This window comes from Melospiza georgiana, chromosome 24 (genome assembly GCF_028018845.1).
Source record: "Melospiza georgiana isolate bMelGeo1 chromosome 24, bMelGeo1.pri, whole genome shotgun sequence".
Taxonomy (NCBI): Eukaryota; Metazoa; Chordata; class Aves; order Passeriformes; family Passerellidae; genus Melospiza; species Melospiza georgiana.
Window position 1 is genome coordinate 4,985,080 of NC_080453.1, and position 9,525 is coordinate 4,994,604.

Here is a 9,525-nt window from a genome sequence, read left to right on the forward strand (position 1 = left end):
GCAGAGTGACCGAGACCACCCTTGGGGGGCTCGGGAGTCCTGGAATGTTGCCAGAAGTGTCTGGTGGCTGGACTTTGATCCTACACAGGAGACGACACCTGTATGAGGATGGGAGGATTTCACTGGGGTAAATGGTGAAGGGATAAGTTAATTAGAGTGTGAAACACAGGGTTTAGGATTTCTGTACAGGGGGGTCTAAAGAAGTAAGATGGAGGAATTGGGGAGTGTCCTCTTCTTCTTCTTCTTCTTCTTGGCCTCCATCTTCTGTGGTGATGTTGGCACTTTGGGATTGGTTATTACTAAAAGTGCACTGGTCAATAAGGGTAAAAGGTATTGGGGAAAAATGATAAATATTGTATACGTAGTTTTGAGTATAAAGATAGGTGACCACCCCTGGGGCTCTCAGTGTGCTCATGGCTGGCTGCTGTGCAGACCTCTGTCGGGCCGAGAGAAAATCTTTTAGATAAACAATTAATAAACACCGAGACCGAGAAAAGATCTGAAGCCTCTTTTCATCCTTTGAAGCGTGGGCTGCCCAAGGCCACCCCGGGCCTTTCCAGGTCATTAAAACAGCCGAGAAACCGACAGACCATCACCAGGCAGGCAGTGTCTGGGGCACCTTCCCAGGCAGGAGATGTTGCTCTGCCCCACTCACAGCCCCCAGACCCAGATCCACCACAGCTCCTTGCTGGGCCATGCTGGCACCCATGGCCCTGGTGGAACCACAGATTCCCCACATCCTGCCCAGTGAATGCTGGTTGTCACCTTAATTGGCCATGGCAGACCCATCTGGGGACAAGAAATAGGTTTGGGGTACCAGGGTGTCTCAAATAATTTGCTTTTGGCCAGTTCTCTTTGTCAGAGACATCTGTAAGTGTAACTTGGTATAAAGAAAATTAATATTTAATTAAACTTCTAAATCTTGGCTTGACATACCTATTTACCTCGACATAGCTAGGTTGACATACCTCTTTAAAGCCAAACTGAAGAAATTCCATCAGAATTTGCTCCTAGTTCAGTATTTATAGCACCATCGTCTCTGCTGGACTTCTCACCTCCAGAGCTGAGGTTTGCAAAGTGCCATGGTCCTTAAACAAATGAAAAATAAATGTATTGCACCTCCTTCTCATCTCCTGGTTGTCAATAAACAAATCTGCTGGGAAAGCATTAGATGTGCAGCAGAACTCCCTAAGATCCTTCCAGATCTGGTACAGAGACCTTCAGCAGCTGATGGTGAATATCTGATTAAAGTGGATGTCCCAAGAAATCAAACATTAGGTAGAAAAACTTTCAACCCCTCGGCAGTGCAGGAAGAGGCAGCAAAGGTGTCCCCAGGCAGGATTTGAAGGAGTTAGATGCACCAGGAAGGGAAAAGCAGACCCTGTGGGGTGGGCAGTGTGGGCCCTGGGACCCTCCAAGTCCATCAGATCTGTTTGGCCTTCCTCTGCCTGGCAGTATGCTTTAATCAGATTGGTCTCTGGAGGGAGAATTTAAATGATTTTACTGGTATAGTAAAGGAACATAAATCATATTCATTGTATCTGAAAAAAAAAATTAATAAACCTACTATTTATCTTAGAATAAGTAATTGTTGTGATCTACAGAAAAAATAGGTCAAAGATCAGTATTGCCAAGGAGAACTTCTCAGATCGTGCAGGGTGCCTGAGTTTATTTTGGATTCTCACAGCAAAAGAAAATGAGATAACACGTGACATGGACCAAATCCATTGCATTTCCCCTGTAGCTTTCTTCCCAGGAGCCCGAGCCACCAGCAAGGAGCTGGTGAACCCTGCAAGATGAAAATCGTAGAGAAAGCACATGGCAATGCTACCTCTCATCCCTGGGGAGCTCAGGGCAGGAATTTACCCCTGGAGCTGCACAGTCAATGCATGAGATCAGGCATCAAGCGTGTGGAGGGGACACCTCACCTACACAAAATCATGGGGGCACAGAGCTGTGAATCAGGCTGACTCCTAAGAGGGGAAAGAAAAGATTTGCAAAGTGCTGGTGGTCAGATCCCTGACCCCAACCACATGGATGCCCTGACCTGGGACAAAGACATCACCAAGGCAAACTGGTGCCACTGGAGCAACAACCTGACTAATCCCCAGCTTGGGTAATGCACCTTGATAACACAGGGCTGATGGTACCAGTACAGTAGAGACCTGGGTGTCTCAGTGTGGAGACAAATTCAGGAGAACACACTGAAATGAGTGTTTCCTCTAAAGAGAAGGGTTCCAGTAATCTCCTTTTTTTCAATGAGAAATGAATACCAGTGGGTGAAAGTGAAAAAAAAAAAAACCAACAAAACTGTTTATTAACAAAAACAAAAAGCAAACCAAAAAACAAAGGGATGCCTGCAAGGCAGAGAAGAGGATTGAATAATTGCTAAATATCAAAATTTCAAAACCTTAATCCCCACCCCTCCCTAGACTGTGTGGATGGCAGCTGCCCCCCTTTGTCTCAGGGAAAAGGGAGAACAGGAGCTCACACAGAGCTTGGGCAGAATAAATGGGAACATTGCTGGCGTGGGTCTCCTCACAGCAGGCAAAGCTGGTGGGTTCCAGTGTCCTTTCTCGTGTTGGTTCAGATTCTCCAAGGTCTCAGGTTCAGGGTGGCAGCTGTCAGCTCCCCAGATAGACCAAAAAAAGGTAAAATAATCAAAGCTGAAACAGTTCAAGGACAAATAACCAAAAAGCTGCCAAGAGGATTCCCAATACAGCCTCCAGACTAGGGGAAGGAAAAAAAACCAAAACTTCTTGCTTCAAGCTAGCAAAACTAATCCAGCAAAAGGAACAATGAAGTGTTCTGGTCCACACCACAGCCTGAACACACTGGAGAGAAAGAGGATTTGAGCCAAACCACACAGGAGCCCAAGGCTCCTCACCCCACCCTGGTCCATCATAAAGCTACAGCAGCCATTCCTGGGCATAAAACAAACAATTATGGAATAAAGTATCACCATAAAATCACCCCACGACATTGGGAAGCCCCATGTCAGGAAGGCATGACTGACACACTGATGGAGGTGCTGATGTGGTGACTTCAGTCAGGGCTCACTGACCAAGAGCCCTGGATCTGGCAGTTTATCTGCCTGCCCAGAAAGGCCAGCCTGTCCTTGGGCTGGTGACAGATGGCAGGGCAGAGACACGAGCCGGGGGTTAGATGGGTCACACACAGTGTTTGTAAATAGGGCTGCAGAGGTTTGGGTCTTTAATCCTCAAGACCTGAGCACAGCAAGGACCCGCTGGTTGTTCTGGGCCAAAAAGGGCAGAGAGGGATGCTAGCAGAACTGGCCACCTTCTCCCAGCTCTGCTCCCCAGCCAGCAGCTGGGGCAGTGTGAATTGCAGCACACTGTCTAAAATAAAATATTCCTGGTTCAAGGACAGGGACCACTCAGGACACAGAGCAGAGGGAATTGGCACACACGTGGCAAACATGGAAGCTGTGCTCTCTGCACACCTCTGCCCACTGCAATGCCTCCCACCATCCCATCCCCTGTGCCCTTCCCTTCCTGCAGGCACTGGCTCTTCTCAAACACCCCAGGTCACGTTGGGGAAATATTTAGGGACAATGGCACACAAAACTGGCACACAACTCCATTTCTGGTGAAATTCTTCTCAGGCTGGATGAGCAGCTGATTGGTGTTACCCTTGCAGGAGAAGGGGCATGAGCAAAGATAGAGATAGAGAGGACCTTCCCATTTGTGTTCAGCAAGAATGTTCTGTCATCTGCAGATTTGTTTCCAAAATGAAGAGCAATTTACCATCTTTGTGGTCTCCAGTAATGCAAATGCTGTAGAGAGCCCTTTCCCACCTCTTACTCCTGTCCAAGAATCCCTGCCCCTGCCCAGGTCTTGCAGGACACACCACACCTCTCCTCCAAGTGAGAGATGTTTTCATGGCTGGATGCCTCTGAAAAGACCAGGGCAGACACTCCCCTGGCATCTGTTCCTCACCTGGGTGTGCATCTCCATGTGAACTCGTAGGCAGGCAGGTCTATGTATGTGAGCGTGTGTTTATGAGTACCAAAAAGTCATTTGTCAAAATCTCTAGAGTTAAAAAACAATCATTACGTAATTATAATGAACAATTAACCAACTGATTCATCAGCCAGAGGCTCACCAACAACACCTGAAGCCTATCCCAGCCACCTAACCAGGCAGAAGGTGGCACAAACAAATGCAGCTCCCACAAAGTCCTGGAGATTTATGGCCCTGTGCTCTGTCCAGATAAGAGAAGACACTTTCCATTCCTGGCTGCTGGTGTCTTGGAGCTGAAGGCTCCCTGGTGTTCTCTGCTCTGAGCTGCTAGTTTCAAGTGTTTTGATACAGAAATATTCATTAAAAATAACCCTTTGGGTCAGTACAATGGCTCAGAACTCCCCTAAGGTGCCCATGCTGCCTGACTTAGACCTTTCCTCTGCTCACAAGGGTCTGTGAGTACCCTGAATATGCAGAACACTTAAAACTCCACAAATAACCTATTCCAAGCCAGCAGAAAAGTTCTGTCTGTCACCACCAGTGCCATGGTCTGTAATGCTGCGGTTAAGAGCTGTCTGGGAGAGGACAGAAACAAAGAATGAAGTTGGGGAAGCAAGCTGAACTGTGTCATTCCGTGCCTTCCAAGCAGGTAACTATGCAACACTAATATAAGTTCCTTTTCTAAGGAAGTCTCTCAGTTCCTTCAACAAAGCAGACAAGGAAGATCACTGCTGTTCTTTCATACTGGAATGCACCACGTCCTGAAGAGAGCACCAGAGCTGCTGTGGTCTACACCCATGGTGATATAATTTGGCTAGCAAAGCTCAGTGGGTGGGCACAGGAGACAGAGCCTGTGACAGTGTTCACAGGGGTCTGAGGGTGAGGGAAGAGACGAGGATCTGACTCCATGTTTCAGAAGGCTGATCTATTATTTTATTATATATATTATATTAAGACTATACTAAAAGAATAGAAGAAAGGATTTCATCAGAAGGCTGGATAAGAATAGAAAAGGAAAGAATGATAACAAAAGCTTGTGTCTCGGACTGAGAGTCTGAGCCAGCTGACTGTGATTGGCCATTAATCAGAAACAACCACATGAGACCAATCACAGATGCACCTGTTGCATTCCACAGCAGCAGATAATCAATGTTTACATTTTGTTCCTGAGGCCTCCCAGCTTCTCAGGAGGAAAAAATCCTAAGGAAAGGATTTTTCCAGAAAATATCATGGCTACAAGAGCTCACCTCAGAGGTGACAAAGACACTGCTGCAGTTACACCAGCAAACCCCTGTGTGTACAATAGCCTCAGTACCACCTGTGTTTGGAAGCTTGGTGCATCCTTGCTGGGAAGATGCTTCTGAGCGAGTAACCAACCACGCAGGCGATGCCACAAGCTGTTCTCGGCCACGGGAGCACCTGACAAAGGTGCATAATTCAGAGCGAACAGGGAGCTCAGCGCAAACCCCGCAGTGGCACCTGAGGCTCAGTGTGTCAGTGACTTGGGCAGTGGCACTGAGAGGAGGAAGGCAGCGGGGAGGTGACTGCAGAGAGCCGCTCGCAGTGCCAGCGGGATGCAGCGGCGGGACTATGGAGCTGTGCAGCGCCGGGACCGCGCCGGCCGCGCCTCCCTCCTTCCCGCCCGCGGGGCCGGGCCGCCCGCCCGCGCTCCAATGGGCGCCGGGGCCGCCCCCGCCGGCCGCGCTATAAGAGAGGGAGCGGAGCGCTCCGTCCCGGCCAGCCCAGCCCAGCCCAGCCCGGCTCGGCACAGCCAGCGCTGCCGGAGACAGAGCCGCTGCCCGCCGGAGCGCCGCACACCGCGCAGCACAGCCCGCCTCCCGGCCGCGGCTGCCCCGCCAGCGGACCCGGCGGAGCGGCGCCTTCCCCCGGCAGCAGCAGCAGCAGGAGGAGGAGGTGGGAGCTCGCCGCGATCTTCTGTGGCAGCCGGCTCGGCGGGAGCGGGACGCGGAGCCGGCCCCCGGTGCCGTGGCCGAGCCGCTGTCATCTCCTGGGCACCCGGAGGCATGGCCGAGCACATGATGATGCCGATGAGCCACGGCGGCGCCGGGCTGCAGGGCTACCGCATGGGGGTGAGCGGGCTGCAGGGACCCCCGCAGCACGGGCAGCATGTGCTCAGGACGCTGCCCAGCGCCGCGCAGATGATGCCCTACGGAGGGGCTGGCATGGACGGGGCCATGAGGCCGAGGGCCAGCCTCAGCGGACAGATGGGCCACCACCAGATGCAGAACGCGATGATGTTCAATGGGCCGGGGCAGCAGCAGCAGTACATGGGGCCGGTGGGCACGCAGCAGCTCATGGCCAGCATGCACCTACAAAAACTCAACACCCAGTACCAGGGGCACCCGCTGGGCATGAGCAACGGGCCCATGGGAGCGGGGGGCCAGCAGTACAGAGTGGGGCCGGGCCAGCACCCGGGCATGCAGCACATGCCCTCGCCGGCGCTGACTTTGAATGTTATGGACACTGATCTTATAGACGAGGAGGTCTTGACGTCCCTTGTCCTGGAACTGGGCTTGGACCGGATTCAGGAGCTGCCAGAGTTATTCTTGGGACAGAACGAGTTCGACTTCATTTCAGACTTTGTTAGCAAACAGCAACCCAGTGCCATCAGCTGCTGAGGGGCTTTGAGCTCCTCCTTGTGTCTTGGTGGTTTTGAGTTTGTTTCTAACTTTTCCCCACCTGCCATCCTCCTCCCTTCCCCTGCCTTGCCCTGTCCCGGATTCCTGCCCTCCCCAAAGGGACAATCATCGGACACTGGCTTGCAATGGATTGCTTTTCTCTTCTGTGTGGTTTTTTTTCTGTGTGGGAGTTTCTGGAGAGGGGGTTGGTGCGCCCCAAACAGAGAGCAGATCAAGAGCTCCTGCTGTAGAACTGCCTCTAAATGACATTAACAGGATTTCTGGCTTAAGTAGAAATAATGGACTTACGACTTTCCTCAACCAGGCTTGGAGCACAAGAAGCCATAGGCAGCTGGCAGCCCTGCTGGTAGCTGGATTTGCTCGTGGAATCCGTGGTGCCAGTGGAGTTGAAGGATCCTGAGAGAGAATTGTCTCCCTGGTGCATGGTTTGAACCAGTTTTCCCTTGCAACCGTGGGTGGGGTTAGTTATTTGTTGGGATGTTTTACTGTGACAGTAAATAGGTCTTCAGTCGTGTCTGTTCAGCTCGGGAAGGGGCACTTCCCCATAGCAGGCTTTTTTTTCTAACTCGCAAAAATAAAGTATGCCTTGGGGAAGGGTGTGCGTTTGTGCCTAAATGTTCATCTCCGTGGAACTTCAGATCTCGGACCTGTACTGCTAATCAGCTGTAAAATTTACCAAGTGTTTGAGGTTGATTCAGGCATGAGGCTTAAAGCTGCAGTCTGGCTCCACTTTTTTCCACCTCTGAAACCAAATAAAGACCATGTAACTGTATATTTCAGTTCTAATCTTATTTATTTTCCTTTGATTATTTATTTGCAAGGGCTCCTTTTGTTATTTGGCTTTGGGACCGCTGGGAAAGATGCCTGGAGAGCACTGCAGCTTTAAGATGCTGGCTTTGGGCAAAGCGAGCCGGGGATAGTTTTCAAGCTGCTCTGCAGAATAGTCGCTTCAGCTCGAGATGGTTATGCTGAACGCGCAGGACTCTAAATCCAACACCTCTGTGAATGTGATAAAGATGACTCGATTTCCAATTCCCTTGCTCGGAGAAGGTGAGATGCAGAAGGGGTTCGGTTTCCTGCGCTGGCTCCCGTTTCCAGCGCTCCGGTGACTCCGGGCTGCTGCTGCCCCCTGGTGCTGCCGGGCCCTGGGCGAGGCGGAATGTACGGATGGATTTGCGAATAAAAGCTGAAACATCTCCCGTGTGCATTTGTTCGGTGCCCGTGCGGTGTGGACGGCTGCGAGAAGCGTTGCCTTTGCTCCTGCTGGTGGGGCTGTAGGTCCTGTCACTTGTGTGCCCCACCTGATACTCGAGTTGGAAGGACTGGGTTTCTAGTTCTAAGTCCTTGAAGTGTGGCTGGGAGGATGAGATGCTCCTTTTCTGTGCTGAGGAGGAATTACAGATGTGGATGGTGTTGTTCTGTTGCAGAATGGTTGCTTTTGCTGGCTGAGCCAGGTGATAGAATCATGGAGTGGTTGGAAAGGAGTTAAAAGATGTAGATTTAAAGGACTTTTATGGACTTAAAGATTATGAGTTGCTTGGACAAGTGGGTGGTGATTCCTTCCAGCACCTCTAACAGCTGAGTTGCAGCTCTCTGCTGTTTTCTATACCACAAAGGCTCTAAAAATCAAGACATCCATTGCTCTCCTACTCTTACAGGGCCTGGATTTTCCTTTATAAAAAGTTTCCAGCCAGTTTCTTTGCAGAGTTGAGGGAGATACCCAAGCGTTCCTTTCCTGCCCTGTAGTAACGGGGCTGTGGATGCTGTTATTGCAATGGGTGAACCACCTTGAGCTGTCAGTGTCCCCTGGTCTTGTTCCTTGCACAACTCAAGACCAGTTGTTGAAGTCCTGTCCTTTTGGTGGTTATGCCCATACAGTCTGGAGACCTGGTCAAAAAATAACTGCTGGGGCTTTTGTTGAAGGTGGGAGAGCCCTGCTCAGGCTGTCAGCTCTGTGGCAACGGGCTGTTGGAGACCTGGAAGAACTTTGTTGTCTCTGTGTAGCTGCAGGTTGTAGGTAAGCAGTGAAGAGTTAGCAACCTCGGAATAAAAGTAATTCAACCACAAGATAAGCATTTTCTAGGCTGTCAGTTCTTGTTGAGGGGGGTGTAAGCTCTGTGGTACACACCACAGTGACCTGCAGTGTCCCAGTTACAAGTGGGGAGCTGTGTCCACCCCACAGATGAGGACTATCAACTCAGCACTTTCTGCAGAGCTTCACCAGGAGCAGGTTTCTGTGTGATGAGCACTTTGCACCTGATGGCCAGAGGAACCTGTCTGTGCATCCTCTCTGAGGGCTCTGCCCTGGGAAAGGTGATGCTGATTTAAGTCAGAGTGCAGGAACTGATAATACCAGAGATGTGGAGTGACTGGGGGTTCACTGTCAGGATTTTCTTGGGAGTCTGTCCCAGCAGGCTCAGTTGAGACTATTTCAATGCTTTTTCAGTATGTCACCCCCATTCCCCAAAAGACCCTGTTAACTGTGGTCAGTTTGTGATTTTCTAGAAAACCCAGGCCAAAAACACTTATTTCTGCTAGAAGCTTGGTTTTTTTCTGTCTGGGCTAGACTGGCCAAGTGCTGTGATCATTTCCTTTGTAAAGCTTTCTTAGTTCAGGTGCAGTTTGCCCCCTGCACCTTCGTGCTGCAGGCTCTGAAAGCCTTGTTCAGGCACACAGGACCTGTACAGCTGCAGCTTGGACAGCTCAGGTCTCCCTCTGCACACAGCTGTGTGGTCTAGCAGGGTGACTGGCCCCACACTGTCAACAGAGGTGCCAGGTGGCAGCACAATGGGACAGCCCAGCTACCTGGGTCTGCAGGTGAGGTCCTCAAAGGCCATCAAAAATATAACAGGGCTGAGTTCTGCTTTTGCCAGGCAGCTGAC

General features: G+C 50.7%; 1 protein-coding gene across 1 annotated transcript; it reads left to right on the forward strand.

The window, feature by feature from the left end:
- Positions 1-5,819: 5,819 nt before the first annotated feature.
- Positions 5,820-7,410, forward strand: LOC131093162 (cbp/p300-interacting transactivator 3). Its single transcript, XM_058040251.1, has one exon. It carries the CDS (start codon positions 6,008-6,010, stop codon positions 6,620-6,622), a length of 615 nt encoding a protein of 204 aa, XP_057896234.1. The 5' UTR covers positions 5,820-6,007; the 3' UTR covers positions 6,623-7,410.
- Positions 7,411-9,525: the final 2,115 nt, after the last annotated feature.

Bases quoted from the DNA above. Each gene is read 5' to 3' on its own strand.
- LOC131093162 (XM_058040251.1), top strand. From the start codon at position 6,008: ATGGCCGAGCACATGATGATGCCGATGAGCCACGGCGGCGCCGGGCTG.